At 32.6% G+C, this 17,715-nt stretch overlaps 1 protein-coding gene across 2 annotated transcripts; it reads left to right on the top strand.

Moving 5' to 3' along the window:
• Nucleotides 1-11,643: 11,643 nt before the first annotated feature.
• On the top strand, nucleotides 11,644-15,775 carry LOC145031898 (uncharacterized). Of its 2 annotated transcripts, none has more exons than XR_013677051.1 (13): nucleotides 11,644-12,380; nucleotides 12,466-12,853; nucleotides 12,962-13,466; nucleotides 13,543-13,583; nucleotides 13,672-13,740; nucleotides 13,825-13,925; nucleotides 14,049-14,127; nucleotides 14,220-14,318; nucleotides 14,419-14,487; nucleotides 14,583-14,632; nucleotides 14,718-14,807; nucleotides 14,981-15,075; nucleotides 15,210-15,249. XR_013677051.1 is itself a non-coding variant. In XM_078980558.1 (13 exons), the coding sequence occupies exons 1-13, from the start codon at nucleotides 12,019-12,021 to the stop codon at nucleotides 15,328-15,330; spliced, it is 2,061 nt and encodes a 686-aa protein (XP_078836684.1). In that variant the 5' UTR covers nucleotides 11,650-12,018; the 3' UTR covers nucleotides 15,331-15,775. The 2 variants fall into 2 exon arrangements, 1 of the variants encoding a protein (XP_078836684.1); XM_078980558.1 differs by having other exon boundaries at nucleotides 11,650-12,380; nucleotides 14,726-14,807; nucleotides 15,210-15,775.
• Nucleotides 15,776-17,715: the final 1,940 nt, after the last annotated feature.

Below are 17,715 nucleotides of genomic sequence, written 5' to 3'. Positions count from 1 at the left end.
ATAAAAATTTACAGGAATGTCATTTAATTCAAACGCGTTTATGTCGATTTAAACACATATCATTTTCTATCAGTAAGGAAGGTTACTTGTACATTTCGGTCTTCGGACACAAGACTACATTACACATTTTAAGGAAAATATCGGATTTTCTAGAACAAACATGACATTTAAAAGAGAAATACTTTTATCAAGTTTTAAAACAAAAGCTTATGAACTCACCAACCTTTGTGTTGACACTTTTTCAAACAACTTGTATTCTCAGGAAATCACTAAACAGGTATCAAAGTGCATTTTGAGGATGGGACGTTTAGGTGTCAACATTTCATGTTTTGTCAAAATATTGTAATTGATTTGGAAACATGTAATTCATAAAATGATGTAACTCTTTCAATTATATATAAATTGGTCGTGTTTTCTTACATTACTATTGCTATTGTGGTTATGATACTATACATGAAGTCCTCCACCCCCGGACGTTTCCGCCATCCTTAGTTTGGGGGTGTGACATCCCCCCCCCCCCCCCCCCGAAAACTAAAGAAAATTGGAAAATTTAGGGGTATGAACTCACCTTTAGTGATTCTTGGAAGAGTGGAGGGTCAAAGACAAGGAGTATCAAGTCAAGAACACTTGATGAACACGTAAAAGCTTGGATGATCCTAAGAACAATTCTTTGGCGTTAGAATGTGTGTCGATGATTCAAGGATGTTATGAAAACATGGAATAACACTTGAGTTTAGAGGAAATACTTACCAAAAAGTGAAGTAATAGCTCAAGAACACTTTTAAAAGTGGCTGGAAGTTGAGAGAAAATAAGCTTCTTTGTGTGGTAAGAAAGGTGTAAAAGTGTGGGAATGATCAAAGTGAATCAAGAAATCCTCTAGGGATTTATTTATATAGAGGAGTTGCTGGAGCAAGTTGTGAGTTTGAAGTGATGTGTGCATTGGTTTGTGTGATGTGGATAAGGTGGCAAGTGAGAGGGTGACACATGGAAGGCAAGTGGGCACACTTGACCCACTTGTGGGGTAAATATCCTCTTAATGTAAAATAATGATTTTAAATTAATAAATCCTTGACAAATAAGTATAATATGAGTTCTGGGAGTTTAAAATGGTCAAAATATGAATTTGGTGAAAAAAATCCCGTCAACAACGTCAAAAACGGGCTTAGGAGGCGAAAGTAGTCGAAAACCGGAAGAAGGAAGCGAACATGCGAGGTTCGACCCTTAGGAGTTGAGAACCGAGAGAAGGGAGGAGGAGGGACCGAAGGTGGCTTCGCAGGGTTTGGTCCGAGGGGTGGATTCACTTCTGAAGAGTTTGCTTCTGACAGCTTCGGTCCTTATGAGAGGTTCGGCCTTGAGAGGTTCCCTCTAAAAGGGTTCGGTTCCTAAGAGGGTTTCGACCCTAATTAGCCGTTTTTCAATATAACTTTTCGTTTTGAGTGATTTTTGACCAAGTTAAGGGTCGGGATGACCCGGTTGACTATAAAATGTTGAGAGAGAATTTGAGAGAGATTTGGGAGAGATTGGGAGAGATTTGGGAAAGATCCACTTTTAGCCACTTTCATTGAATAATCTTGCAATGCAAGGTCCGTGGACCTCGTTTTACTTCGTTTATGATTATTTTAAGTCCCCAAAAGGGTTCATAGATGTGTTTTGATGCGTTTAACTCCCTTCTTAGGGTTTCACATTGATAGACACATAGATTTACCGAGACACTCGAATTCTTGACACACAAATGTACGTTTTCATAGAATAACTTTTAATCATACAAGTATTATACAAGATTGACCGGTTTGACTTGTTGACTTGATTTTGACTTGTTGATATTGACTTTGACTTGTTGGCTTTGACTTCGACTTGAATTTGACGGTTGTCACGTTGTGTCCATTATCTCCGATCGGGATAGCAGATTCACCTCGAGATTTTGGCAGTCACTATAGAAGGCTCTTGGAACTAAGCTGGATATGAGCACAACTTACCATCCACAAACCGATAGGCAGAGTGAGAGGACATTCAGACATTGGAAGATATGTTGAGAGCATGTATTATAAACTTTGGAAAGTCGTGGGACACCCATTTTCCCTTGGTTGAGTTCTCCTACAATAACAGCTATCATACCAGTATCAAGGTTATGTCGTGTGAAGCCCTTTATGATTGTAAGTGCAGATCCCCTCTGTGCTGGGCTGAGATGGATGACACACACGTAACTAAGGGTCAAGTCCCCGACATCACTCTCATAGTCCCGAAAATCATTTGCGAAACCACAGAAAAGGTCGTACAAATCAAAGAATGTATGAAAGCCTCCAGGGATATACAAAAGAGATATGCCGATAGAAGACAAAAACCCTTGGAGTTCCAGGTTGGTGGTCGTGTTATGTTGAAGGTCTCACCCTGGAAGGGCGTGATATGCTTTGGGAAGCATGGAAAGCTAAATATGAGATTCATTGGGTTATTCGAGATTCTCTCTAGGATCGGTCCCGTCGTATACAAACTTTGTTTACCAGCTTAGAAACGTTCATCTCATCTTCACATGTCGATCCTTGAAAAGTGTCTATCTGACTTGATCCCTCTTGATGAGATCGAGATCAACGAGAATCTTAATTTCTTGGAAGAACCAGTCGAAATCATGGATCGGGAAGTCAAACGAACAAAGCAAAGTCGCATATCGATAATGAAGGTCTAGTGGAATGCCAAGCAGGGACCTGAATTCACTTGGGAGCGAGAAAATTTAATGCAATAGAAGTACCCTCATCTTTTTTCGAGTCCATGATTTGTATTCTATGTTAGAATTTCGGGATGAAATTCCCTCTATCGGGGGGATGATGTGACAACCCGAACCTTTTTCCGTTAACGTTAGCCGATTCCGTTAAATAAATTTTGAATTTTTATTTAGTTCCGTCAAATTCTTAGGGTTTGGAAAATCATTTAAGTTATATAATTGATTTTTATATATGAGTCAAAACCAAAATCGCACGAAAACCTGAGTTACTTCGAAAATCAGCAAAAATCGGCCTGACTGGTGTTCACGATCGTGAACCCGATCACAGCCGTAAGCCTGTTCACGGTTGGTGGTCCCCACCACTAACCATGAACCCATCCTATAAATATCTGTTCCTGCCCCTTATTTACACTTTTTTCTGACCAAAAACTCCCATGTTTTCTCTCTAACCTCTCAACCGCAAATACAAAAATACCCTCTTTTCTTCTAAAAATCATCAAGAATCACCTTTGGGTGTTATTGTGGAGCATCTAAAACACGTTTTTCATCGAATCCAATATTGTTCTTGAGTTCACGGCCGCAAACCCTTCAAATCATCAAAGGCCGAAATCAGTTCACGATCGTGAACCCGTCAAACCTTCATATTTTCTTCAAGAACAGTAATCACAACCGTAAACCATTCAAGGGCTGCTCACAGCCGAGAACAGTTCACGGCCGCAAACCTTCCTAAGTCGTGAACTTGGCTAAAAACCCATTTTTTCCGATTCAATCGAGTTCTGGTAACATTCCTAAACCAAAAGCAACTGTTTTTCCAACAATATAATTAATGGTTTCATTAATAAAATGCATATATGTATTTAATTGTTATTAGGATCCCATTAAGTGCCGCGTACATCAACCCAAGGGTCTTCATTTCCAGTTTTAACGTCCGACACTTTCACGCGACTAACAGTGAGTTTATACCCCTATGCTTTTACTATTTTAACGTTTTCAAGGGGGGGGGGGGGGGGGGATACAAGCCAAACACAAATGATTTTGTGAATTTATACAAAAGGATCTCAACACGCTTAAACTGATGTAATTGATACAACCATACGGTTTCCACATTTTCATAAAATGTTTAGATATTTATCCCTTTTGTAACATGCTGAGCATAAGGGATGTTTTCAACTTACAAGCATAATTGCATAGTTTTCAGATCAATACACAAATCAAGTACATAACAATCATGCAAACTATAATAGGTATAGTTTGAGATTTCAATACATGGTTTTACACTTACATGCATATAAACTATGACAGCCTTAGTTTATGATATTCAATGATATTTCTCGGGTAACAAGAATACATTACTAAATAATTATTTAAGTATAATTATTACTCTACAAAGAATACAAACATATTCAAATACAATAGAATAATACAGAACTACACGTAAACTAGTTAATACAGGATTGTGAGACAACTCTTCAATTGTACCTTTCGGGGTACAGGTTAAATCCTATCATTTAGTGTAACTAGATTCTCCTGGATGGAGAGCTTGAGATTTGTGAATAGATCTATTCGGGACTGACAATCCCACACCTAAACTGCTAGCTACAGTTAGGCAGGCATGTCTGGGGTGACATATATCATACCGTCTGATGCCTGAAGAACGTCGTAGAGGTCATCAGTCATATCAAGCATGGGTATACGACTCACAATAGTATAAACTTTCCTTTATTTACGGGATTTCATTTTTCACAAGGTTTTATTTTAAATAATAAAACTACTATACATTATTGGCGGTAACCAGGGTTTTCAAAACAGAACATTTTTTACATTACTGGTGGTAGCCAGAGTTTTCTTACAAATGGTCTCGTTCAAAACAACATTATAAAATACAGCTGGTGGTAACCAAGCATACAAACTAATACTTCATGGAACACAATGACAAACACATATGTTAGAAAATATTGGATTTTCTTGGAAAGCATACAAACATTCTTTTACAGATTCAAAGACAAGTTTACATTCAAAAACATTCTTATGAACTCACCAACTTTAATGCTGATACTCTTTTCAAAACTGTTTGTATTCTTAGGAAATTAGTAAACAAGTACTCCCGCAACTTTTGAGAAGACGGAGCATATAGAGTCACGTCTTTTATATTTTTTTATACTTTTGGTGTATACAAACCATGTATCAAATAGATGTAAGATTTTACTTATTCAATGTAATGGTCGTGCTTACTTTGATTACTATGATGCAATTGTTGTGATATTGTACATGACGTCCTTCACCCCCGTATGTTTCCGCCATTTCGGTTTGGGGGTGGTACATCACTACATACATACTATTACAATTCATTACAAATTTTATTATCTATTCACAGAAACAAGAAGGAACTTACATACTATAACAAGCACAAGATAAGTAAAATGTGAGATACTATTTCATGGCATAGCAATATTCTTGCTATGTCATGTTTTATAACCAAAGTCTCCCAAAGGAAGAGCGTGAGTTTATGTATAGATATATACGGGATTGACCATCCTACACCTTACTGCTAACTACAGTGGGACTTGCAGGTCTACGGGTGACAAATGTCATACCATTTCGATGTCAGAAGAACGTCATGTTTTATACTAATCGATCAAGTATGGTTATAACCTTATCACATTTTAACCTTAATTTACCAGTTCGATTTTCAAGGTAGTTAATGCATCGGTAGTGTATTTTATACAAAACTAGTATAAAGCTTCATTTTTCTATTACATTCATATAGTGATATTCTCACACGAGAAATGCATACTATTTTCGAGTAAATATAGTTTTACAAATATGGAAAACATACATTTCTACTATTTCAAGTACAAACATACATTTTATACTATTTTCAAGATAACAGAACATACAAAACAGTTGAGTCTTGGTAGAAGACTACTTTTCATTTAAGCAGAAAATATAAGATTTTCTGGGAAGATACACACATTTTCACTAGTTAGGTACAAACGTATTTACTATAAGGGTACAAAAAATTTCACTATAGATATGTAAACATTTTCATGAAACAAATGTAAACACTTGACACTAAAATACTTATGAACTCACCAACTTAAATGTTGATACTCTCTTTCAAAATAACTTGTATTCTCAGGTCACCAGTAGACAGGTACATTGGATCAGGTCTTGAGAAGACGAAACATGTTTAAGACTCGTCTTTTATTTTGATATAGTTTTAGTGACTTACAACTATACGCAAAACACACATGTATTAAATATTCTATTAATGCAATGGATGTTGTTGTTTGTTTTACTATTATGCATTGTTATGATACTGTATATGACATCCTCTGCCCCCGAATGTTTCTGCCGTTCTGGTTTGGGCGTGTGCCATTTTTCTTTTTAAAGATTTCATTTGTAAGAACCATTTTTTACAACCAACAATATCAAATGAGTTGTGTTGCATTTTAAAGTTCTTAATAATCATTCATCATTCATGTTTATAACATTAAACAACTAAATCTCTTTCTCTTTATCTATCCATTTCGGATAAGTTTTGAAAATATTAACCATTTGCTTTGAAAATTAAGTATAAGCCTTCAACCTTTTTTTATTTATTTATTAGTTTTCTTATTTTGTTGAATAGTAACATGTAGGTTCTAATTTTTCTCAACGTAACTATTATTTTCTTCTATATAAACACAATATTAAATTAAAAAATTAGGTATGTCCTAGGACCTACCTTTGTAGTAAATTAGCGTAAGTAGCTACACCCCTGCACCTATTGCGAAGCACGAACAAACCCTCTAGTTTTCAATCGAATTTTGAATTTGTTATTGAAATTTCAATATATATATATATATATATATATATATATATATATATATATATATATATATATATATATATATATATGCTTAGATTATTTTGTTTTTACTAACTATTGTGTGCCAAAATGCACATATCCGGACCGCCGGATGGAATAAAATCAAATGTCATGATGTGAGGGTCTATGATATTAGAATATGATAACATGTACCATATAATCACACAAATTTCAGCATAAGGGCATTTTAGTCAATTAACCTATATTAAAAAAGAAAATTTTCGGATTTTTAGGGATAATTAATGCCTTTATTTTTTAAAAATCTGAATATTTTAAATTAATTCAAATTTAAAAATCCGATTTTATTCTGTCAGAATTACAGAATGCCAAACTTAAAGTAGTAAATATATTTTTTCGATTTTATTCTGTTAGAATGATAGAATGCCAACCATAAACTAGTAAATATATTTTCGATTTTGTTCTGTAAGAATGACAAAATGCCAACCATAAACTAGTAAATACATCCTGAAAGAATACATAAAATCGATTCTTGAACTAATAATATACCAAATAATTACATTGTATGATTGTGATTTATTGAATAGTAACAACATTCTAATAGAATAACAAGTGTAATTCTTAAAAAATAACAACATTCTTAAACAGTGAGTGTGATCATTCTTTGATTCATTCTTCAAGCTTTTCCCATCTGATCTTCAAGCCATTTCTATCACAATCATACAATGTAACAACTACACATTAAACATATAAATAATTAACATTCTATCAGAATTGCATTGCATGAAAACTAGTTGCAATAGAATCCCTACAAAATCATTTTTATGTGATTCTACCATGATCATTTTTATGTGATTGATCTTGAAAGGATACAAACTCTTGTCAGCCTGAACCATGTCATCACTGAATCTCCTACCAATAAAACACTTAGCATCTGAATAATAAACACGGCATAAGCAACCGCATTATGATAAAAAGGGATGTAGGGTTAGAATAAAAAGAATGGTGTATATTCTAACTTCATAGAGAATCACAATAAGAGGAAAATGTATCAGAGAAGAATAGGCTATGAAAAATACATTGTCTTCTTCACATCAAACTTCATTGACTTTCTACATTGACTTTTCATTTGTCTGCGATTATAGATACCTTCTTCAATCAATTTTCAATTCACATCAAACTTTGACAACAAATCGACATCTTATACCTATATGTTCTTTAAAATCGACAAATATGAACACCAATTTTGACTTTTTCGAAACAAACTCCAACTTATGACCGTGAAGTGCAAGTTGTATCAGAATATTTCTTCAATTGGAAAAAAGCAGAAATAGAACATTGAAGAAATCGAATTAATAAGACGATGAACACAATCTCGATCTTGAATCAAAATCGAGATAAAATCTGAATGACTTGATAAAATCAATTTCATTTTGTCAATCATAGATGTCGAAAGAAACTTACCCAATCAATTATATCGCAAGAAACTAGATCGTTGAGAAATCAAAATATGTTCGAAATCAATCAACGATAGAAGACCTGGTGTTACCGATTTGGGTTTCAACATTTCTACCTGTTGACGAGCAGATTTAATGGCGCCGATGTAGACACACCCGAAACCACCTTCGCCGATCTTTGTTGATTGGTTGAAGCCATTGATGGCCGATTTGAGTTCGGGGAAAGTGAAGACTTGAAGATATAAGGCGTGATATAAGAGAGACTAAGTCAAATATATTAATTTTATTTCCTTAATTGTAGGATTTTAATTAAATGATCCCTTAATTAAAAAGTACAAAAGATTCAAAATACCCTTAAATGATTTATTTAATTATTTAATTATTTCTTGAATTTTCATTGTTGTATTTAGGAACATAATAATTTCTAGAAACATTTGAATATATATATATATATATATATATATATATATATATATATATATATATATATATATATATATATTCTGTTTGGAATTCTAAATAGTTCGAAATGACATACGAAAATATACATTTTTGTTAAAAGAAAAAACTTTAAATATGATATAAACTTGGTCTTTAATAACCTATTCCAAACAAAATGGTATTTTTGGAGACACTCTTAAATGTATATTTTTATAAGAAAAAAAATACTTTTAATATGATATAAGCGTGGTCGATAATAAATAATAATCCGTTTCGAACAAAGTGATAAATTTCCAAAATACAAAAAACTTAATATTTTGATTAAACTTCCATTTCTAATGATGTTTTTCATTTTTGTGAATATCTTTGTAAGTTTTATATAAAACAAAATTTTAAATCGCATATTACTTAACAGGATTGACTTGCTAAATTTAACGTTACGTATGCGTAGGATCGGATGGTTATATTCCACACATCTTCTTTTGCAAGAAGACAAAAGGTATTAGTTCATCTTCAATGTATCCGCTAAAACATTAATTTCGTATAAATTTATCAAAAATATTATTTTTAAGGTATTAATTTTGTTATTAATATCGTATACCTGATATCATTTTATTTGGTTGTCAATAAATTTGGCTTATATAAATTGTTAGACATTTGGAGTGGTTGTTAAGGAGCATTAGATACACTACACTGATGGATCATGATTTGTCGTGGCTGTGGTGATATGTGGTGTAGACGACGAACGATAATGACTAATGACGACAACTCTCCTCCATAAAATGTGCAACGGTCATTTTTCCAAATAAAAGTAAAAAACGTACCATCTCTCTCTCTTTCTCTCTCTCTCTCTCTCTCTCTCTCTATATATATATATATATATATATATATATATATATATATATATATATATATATATATATATATATATATATATATATATATATATATATATCATACCACTTTTGAACATATAACCTCATTATCTTTTATAATTATTAACCACACAAAGGTGATTTTTTTATCGTGATATTATTTAATGTTGTGCAAACATAATCGTTGAAGATCATACGAACGTTAGTAATACAAGAACATTTCGAGATCGGCAGGCTGCACATAAACTTTTTGTATGTGATTTTTTTGTCAATAATTGTCTCATAATGATGCAACATTCGAATACTGTTTTCATCTTAGCGGGTGTTTGAGAGTGCTTTTCGAATTGATTTACTAGTTGGTTTTTCAAAAAATCAATAAGTTGAAAAAATGTTTAGGTTTTTCAAAAGTAATTTTCAAACGACTTTTTGGTTAGGAAAAAAAAAAGAGTTTCAAAAAGTCATAAAATTTTAGTTTTTTAGTGGCTTATTGCCTTTTTGATCATTTTACTTCTAAAAAGCTAAGTTAAACATTTTTTAAAATCAACTTATTAATTTTTAGTTTTTCCATCACAAAAACTAATCCAAATACTTTCTAAATTTTTTTTCTTCAAAAAACTATAAACCAATATTTTTTTTTCCCCAAAAACACTATTGTGATTAAAAAGCACTTCCAAAAATACCTTCTAAATAAATATTATAATATTGTAGTGTTAAGAAAAATAGAATATGCATAATATTCTAATATTATATATTTTAAAATATTTCAATTTAAAATGTGTTAGCAATAATATTTTAATATTATATATTTTTAGAATATTTTAATATAAAATATCGGAACAATATTGTATTATAATATTAGAATATTACATATATTATATTTTTATTAATAATAGAATACTAAAATATTTCACTTGAAAAAAACGGTTTCACGTTCTCACAAAAATATATCCGTCTTAAAATGAACTTAACCTATACAGACTTTGTATCGGGTTTATGGCTTAAACTCAAACCCAAACCAATAAATTTGGTTTTTAAAAACGAAAAATCATTCAATTTGGATGTGGGTTTTCTTTTGTTTTTATAATTGCGGTTCAGTTTTCATTCATACCAAAAGAATCTACCAACGCCTCACACACGTCATTGTATAAAATTTGACGCAACATATGGCGTCATTTCTTTGGAGGCATTCTCTTATAAAACAAAATAGGATACGCATTGGAAATTGAATCCATAAAAGACGATGAAAACTAGATAAATGTGACAATTGGCATGTTAAATAATACCTACAAAATGTGAATATATAATTGAAAGTAATATTCTTTTTCCGAAAAGGTAACATTTTCTTTTATTTTTCTGGGTCTTTTTATGTATTTGATAATTATTAGCGGCTTTTGTTGAACTCTACAGAAATGGCAAAACAAGACACAAGAAATTGCAAAATTTGACTTATGATAAAAAGTTACAAATACGAGCCGGGTACAAAGTTTTGTATTATTATTATTATTATTATTATTATTTTGACCAAACCGAATATGAGCGTGACACTTGATTTGCATAAATAAATGGGTAAATGACACAAAAAACACTCTTTTTACATAGAAATTCGATTTTGACATCGTGTTATTTTTTGTGTCAATTTTAATACTGTGTTTTTTAATTTGTTACAATTCTGACCACTTGACCGATTAATCAGGTTACATGCTGACGTGACAGTTTTGATGATGTGGCATGATAACATTATATGCTAACGTGTCAAAATTGAATTTTTTTCTCACGAAAAATACTAAGTTTTCATTTTTTTTTTCCGATTTTGACACTAAATTTATTTTTTTCTTTCAACTTTGACACTAAAAAGGCAAATCTTACATAGTAGATATAAGGCCAACTTTATTATATAAATCTCAATGTTTGCCAATTACGAAGAAACGTAAGAAGATAGAGTTTGTGGGAAAAAGGAGGTTGTGTATACATACACGTGTAGAAGTTTATTGGACAAAATATCAAACATGACAATTAGAGTTATGCTAAGAGTGGCACCATTATATCAAAAGATTAAGGGAATGAAGATTATGTTGTTCACATATGTCGATAGGAGACAACCGAAGAGACTGTATAAGAGGGTTATGAAAATGATCAGTAACAGTGCACGGAGGAGAGGAAAAAATATTTCTTAAGAAACCAAAAGTGTACCTTGATAAATAGTCTAGGGGACACTTCTATATAGCTTATTTAAATTATTAATTATTAAAATAATAATAAATAAAAAAAAAGGTGATTTTGAGGAAGTGGAACGAAGACACAGTCCAACAGCTGTCGCTACTCGCTAGAAACTTTTTATCAGACGCATTTTGGATTTGCTTTTTATGCTTACGTGTAAGAACCCAAAGAGAGAGAGAGAGAGAGAGAGAGAGAGAAGAGAGAGAGGTTGAAGAACAATTAATCAATTGATCTTCAAATCATTGTGTGCTTGTGTGTGTGAAAATGAAGTAGTAGTGTAAGTTAAAGTGTTTCTGTTTCTTGTTTTGTTTCTTGGTTTTACATTTTCTATTACTTTCTTGATATGTGTTTCTTTCACGAGGTCAAATTATATTAATCTGATTGATAAAATAATCACTGCATGAGAAACTTGGGTTTTTGCTATTTGATTAATCCGCAATTTGGGGTTTCAAATAAGTGTTTGGTTTTGTCATTTGTGTGGAAATGGAGAACGATAAGAACATCAATACAATCGAAAGACCACCAATTGAGATGCTATTGAAGAAAATCCAAGAGCTAGAAAAAGGCCATGCCCACCTCAAAGAATCGATTTCAAAGCTCATAATCTCCGATGACTACAAAAAATCAGTATCACCGGGGCGAGGCGGCGCCTCCCAGACCTTCTCCAAAACGGAATCTTCATCTTACCGGAAAATTTTACCACCGAGAAGGGAAAACAATAATGATAGGTTCCATGAAGGCGGTGGTGGGGCAATGAAGCTGACAGAAAATCAATATATGAACATATTACAGACAATGGGTCAAGCATTGCATGTATTCGATCTCACTGGTCACATAATCTACTGGTAACTCGATCAATTTCGTTTGATTTCTTCTTCGTTTTCCCCCAATTTCTTCTAATTTCATCTCTTCGCACCATTAATTGTACAGGAATCAAATGGCGCAGAGCCTCTATGGTTACACAGTCGGGGAAGCCATCGGAAAAACTGCTCCCGACATCATTATATCACCTAATTATTCAGAATTGGCTACTATCATCATACACAGAGGATTACAGGGAGAAAGATGGTCAGGCGAGTTTCCTGTTCGAAATAAAAGAGGGCAAAAGTTTACTGTTATCACTAACGTCTCGCCATTTCACGATGAAAATGGAACAATTCGTGGCGCTATGTGTATTTCAACTGCTTCTCGCCCATTTCGAGAAATAATTCCACAATTAAACGTTAATATTGCGCCATGGAGGATTTCTTCCTCTAGATTTGGTCTTGATGATCAACAACCTCTACAAACTACAATCGCCTCAAAGATTTCAAATTTGGTTAGTTGTTTGTTCTTGTAATAATCTCGTTCAAGTATTAACCTTTTTCTTTATTTCTAGATATTTCCGAACTTTTAGTTGTAACTTTTCTTCAAAACCTCCATACAGGCTTCCAAGGTCAAGTCAAAAATAAAGACAAGAGAGAACAACGAGGATGATTTCACAAAGAGTGGAGACTATCATTATTACGATATTGCCCCTTGTGATCATACTCAAGGTATGAAATCTCCATATGGACATTTTAGCGTAAAGCCCTCAACGGATTCTAGCAGGGGTAGTGAAAAGGAAAACAAACCAGGGATCCATGAAGTTTTATCTTCAAAAGCAGAGGCATGGTTGGGCAAAAAGGGAATTTCATGGCCATGGAAAGGAAATGAAAGTGATCAAGATCATGATTATAGTCCACAAACAAGTTCTAGTGCTTCTATAAAAGTAGAAACTCAAATGCATGAAAGTTTTATTAATACTAATGAGGCTCCAAAGTCGTTGTCTTCTTCATGTGGTGCAAGTAGCTTAGGGAGTAATGTTATCTATAAAATTGACATTGATATCGACAATTTGGATGTTGAAGTATCATGGGACGATTTGGTAATTAACGAACAAATTGGACAAGGTATAAATACTTTAATCTTAATTTTTATAGTTTTTTTTTTTTTTATTGTAATTTTTTGTTATGTATATGTTGGTAGGTTCTTGTGGGACCGTATATCATGGACTGTGGTATGGATCGGTACTTTTTCCATCTTTACCCTTCTTAGCTTAATTAATTTTGTTATAAAGTGTAACAAAGTTAAGGTATATATCTTGATGTTATGTAGGATGTTGCAATCAAAGTATTTAGCAAGCAAGAATACCCTGAAGATGTGATACTATCCTTTAGAAAAGAGGTAATCTTTTTTGGTCAATGAATTATGTTGACCATATTATTCTTTTTTGTGAAATAATATTCTTTTGTTGTGGATTAATTGAAGGTGTCTCTCATGAAAAGACTTCGACATCCGAATATTTTGCTCTTTATGGGCGCAGTAACTTCACCTCATCATCTATGCATTGTTTCAGAGTTCCTTCCACGGTTAGTTACATCATTCCATGAAAATGTTATTTGACTATTACAAAATGTCTATAATACCCTTGAGTGATGTGTGATGATTACACATAGTTGATAAAAATCGATTTTTTTTTTCTTTTTATGTAGTGGAAGTTTGTTTGGGTTACTTCAAAGAAATTCAACCAAATTAGATTGGAGACGCCGCATTCATATGGCCATGGATATTGTAAGTCGCATGTTAATAATCTTTTTATTAACAATTGATTTTGAGTGATATATACTTTTTTTAAATAATCTTTATTGTTTTTGTTTGTAAAGGCACGAGGGATGAATTATCTTCATCATTGCAACCCACCTATTATTCACCGTGATTTGAAGTCTTCGAACCTTCTTGTTGATAAAAATTGGACAGTGAAGGTGTTTGTTTTGTTTACTTTTGTAGATTTTTTTTTTTTTTTTTTTTTTTTTTTCATGAGTAGGAAAATAAAATGGTATTGAATAATTTACAATTGAATAGGTTGGTGACTTTGGTATCTCGCGTATCAAGCATGAAACGTACTTGTCAACAAACACTGGAAAAGGAACAGTATGACAATTTCTTTCTTGACTTGTTGTTTCGACACATATTAAATAAAAAAACTTATTTAATCATTAACTAATTAAGAATTTTTTTTTTCTTAGCCTCAATGGATGGCTCCAGATGTTCTTCGTAACGAGCAAGTGGATGAAAAGTAAGCTTATAACATGGATTTTCTTTCAAATTTGATGTAAAATAATATTATTAATATGGATTTTTAAATTGAACATTTTTTGGAGATTTATAGGTCGGATGTGTATAGCTATGGTGTGGTATTATGGGAACTTACTACTGAAAAGATTCCTTGGGATAATCTGAACTCAATGCAGGTATATATGAATTTCTATCTATTTCATAACATTCTATTACTCTTTGAAACCATATATGCTAAAACTTTGACTTGTAAGTTGTATGGTCAAACCTAACTCTTTCTAATAGCATATTGATATGCATATCATGTTGTTATTAAAACTTAAATTTTAATTAGTAATGACTCTTGCAGGTTATTGGAGCTGTAGGGTTCATGAATAAAAGGCTGGAGATTCCAAAGGACATCGATCCACAATGGGCTTCTCTTATAGAAAGCTGTTGGTCCAGGTCTTTTGTTAAATCTTAGTAGCAAAATTACAAATTTACCCTTGCTTACTATGTTTCTTTTTCACCACCAAATACAATGTGTGATATTTGAGGCATAATATACCAACAACTTTCTTGATTTCTTTGTTGCTCAGTGAACCAAAATCCCGACCAACATTCCAAGAAATACTAATTAAGCTCAAGGATTTGCAGAGGAAGTTGATGATTCAAACTCAAGTTCCCGGTAGAGTTAACAGCAATCAAAAGGGAACATAAAAAGTAAAAACACATGATGATTTCAATTGCTAGAGGCTTCAATGGTTTTTCTCATCCAAGATTTTAGAGATGAGGTTGACAAGTTGCATTATCGGGCTAACATTGAAGAAGATACTCAAGAGTTCTTGTTACTTATTTGTTTTTGTTGGCTGGTTTTATATAAATATCATGAACGAACCATGTTCATGGATAGGGGACATCATGTGGTTTGTGATCTTGATACAACTTAGAGATCACTTGTATAGTATATTTACCAATGATCTAGGATTGGCCAAAATAAGATGAGGGTAGACAAGTAGAAGGCATCTTTTGTGTTGTATGTATGTATGTATGTGTTTTCATTATGTTTAAGTAGGTGGATGGATCATCCATTTCCAATGGTTAGTTCATTGTTATGTATAATGCTAATTGAAAACATTCGTTCACAAACAACTTACATTGGTTATGTGTGTTCCTTTTTTCTCATGTAAGCTATTTGTATATCTATTTATCGTTGTCAATCGTGATTGGTTGTAATATCTAGGGGTGGAATTGGTACGGTACCAATTCTTTTTTCTCTAAACCGTGTACCGTACCAATTATAGTTGGTATACAAAATTTGCTACCAGAACCGTACCAAGTATACTTGGTACCAACATGTTTGGCTTCCAACAATTTTGGTTGATACAGATTGGTAATGGTATATACCAACTTTTAATCTTTTATTGTAAGATTTAACAAAAACATTTGGTAATTTTGACATTTAGTAAATAAATTAGTTTAATAAACAAATTAGCTTCATAGCTCTTTTAGTTTACAAAAGAATTCTATTGAAATAAAGCTAAAGTAACATTTTAATTTTGTGTTTTAACGTGATAATAACTATTAATTAATGTAATCAAATGACTTATATCATATTCTTAAAACTGCAAAAACTAAACACACTTGTTAATTGGAATATACGTATGATTGTGTGTGTGTGTGTGTATATATATATATATATATATATATATATATATATATATATATAGAATTGGTTGGTACGGTATTACCATTGTATTCAAATTTTTGTACCATTACTGTACCAAGATTGTTTAATTGGTACGGTACTACCGACCAAGGGTGTTGGCTACCAAACAAATTGGCTACCAACTTTCTTGGTTCGGTTGGTAACATGTTGGTTGGTTTTCCGTGGTACAATTTTGTCAGCCCTAGTAATATCTATGGTAGGCTGTTACCCATAAGCCCATTAGGGCCATACACAGCATGGGAAAGAAATCATGTATAATTCTAGTCTTGTAAAGGTTCTATCTCATTTCTACTACATCATTTTTAGTTCTTAAATGGTGATCTGCCTCTTACTTAATGACACTTGACTTTCAATCCAACTTTTGTATTGATTTATAATTCTAACAAAAATACTATGTTGAAAATGATAATACAATATCAAATAAGGTAATCTCATGAACTGTTAATCTACTAATTTGTATGTTTAAGTCATTTTTGTTAATTTAATTTGTTTTGAAAGGTAACCAACTATTTTTATTCAAAGTATATCAATATAGCCTGCCATAGCCATTTCACCGGTTGTCGGTCTATACGATGTGTGTATTATGAGCTAGCATGGTTAAATAAGATACTAATGGAGCTTAAGCATCCCTCTAATATGTGACACCATGATTTATATCTACATTGTTAATAACCGCGTATTTCACGAGAGCATAGAGCACATAGACCTGGATTGTGAACGATCCCACGTGTGATTGGAGGCCAGAGAAGACATTTTAGAATCCATGTTAGACTTCAAATTGGGATCACACATATCTTAATTAGTAGACCAGGGTATGGAAAAAACTCAAAAGGTGGCAGAGAAAGATTGATGATTTGTTTAGGTTTAGGAGACCTCATATGAGAACGAGTGGTCATGTGGTGACCATCTATGGACTATGGAGGTGGAGACATAAGTATGATTTTGTGTACCTGTAGAGGTTCTGTGTCCAGGAGAAGACGACACATCATTAGATTCATCCAAGAAAAGAGAAAGTATCGTAGATGGAGCTTCAATAGAAGCTTCAATTTAGAATTGGTTCAACACATATGTATAAAAATGGTAAAAACATTAGATTTAACATGTAAAGAAAACACTCATAGAAAAGGAAAAAAGTCATCTGGAAAATAGTATTTGTATCCACTAAGACTTGTAACTAGGGATGTTCATAAGTCTGAGTAAATTAATCAAAATAAAGGAATGGGTTTTGAAGTAGAACTTGAAGAAGTTGAAACAAAACATCATAACCGGAGAAACTGGAGAATGAAAAATCTTGGATGACCAAGACGATGGTGTTACGTAGTGAGAGAGACAATGGATATAACATCCATGCATTTACGATTCATGATGAGTTTTAC

This window comes from Lactuca saligna, chromosome 1, assembly GCF_052625555.1.
Source record: "Lactuca saligna cultivar CGN05327 chromosome 1, ASM5262555v1, whole genome shotgun sequence".
In the NCBI taxonomy this organism is placed as follows: Eukaryota; Viridiplantae; Streptophyta; class Magnoliopsida; order Asterales; family Asteraceae; genus Lactuca; species Lactuca saligna.
This window is presented reverse-complemented; position numbering and strand designations above follow the sequence as displayed.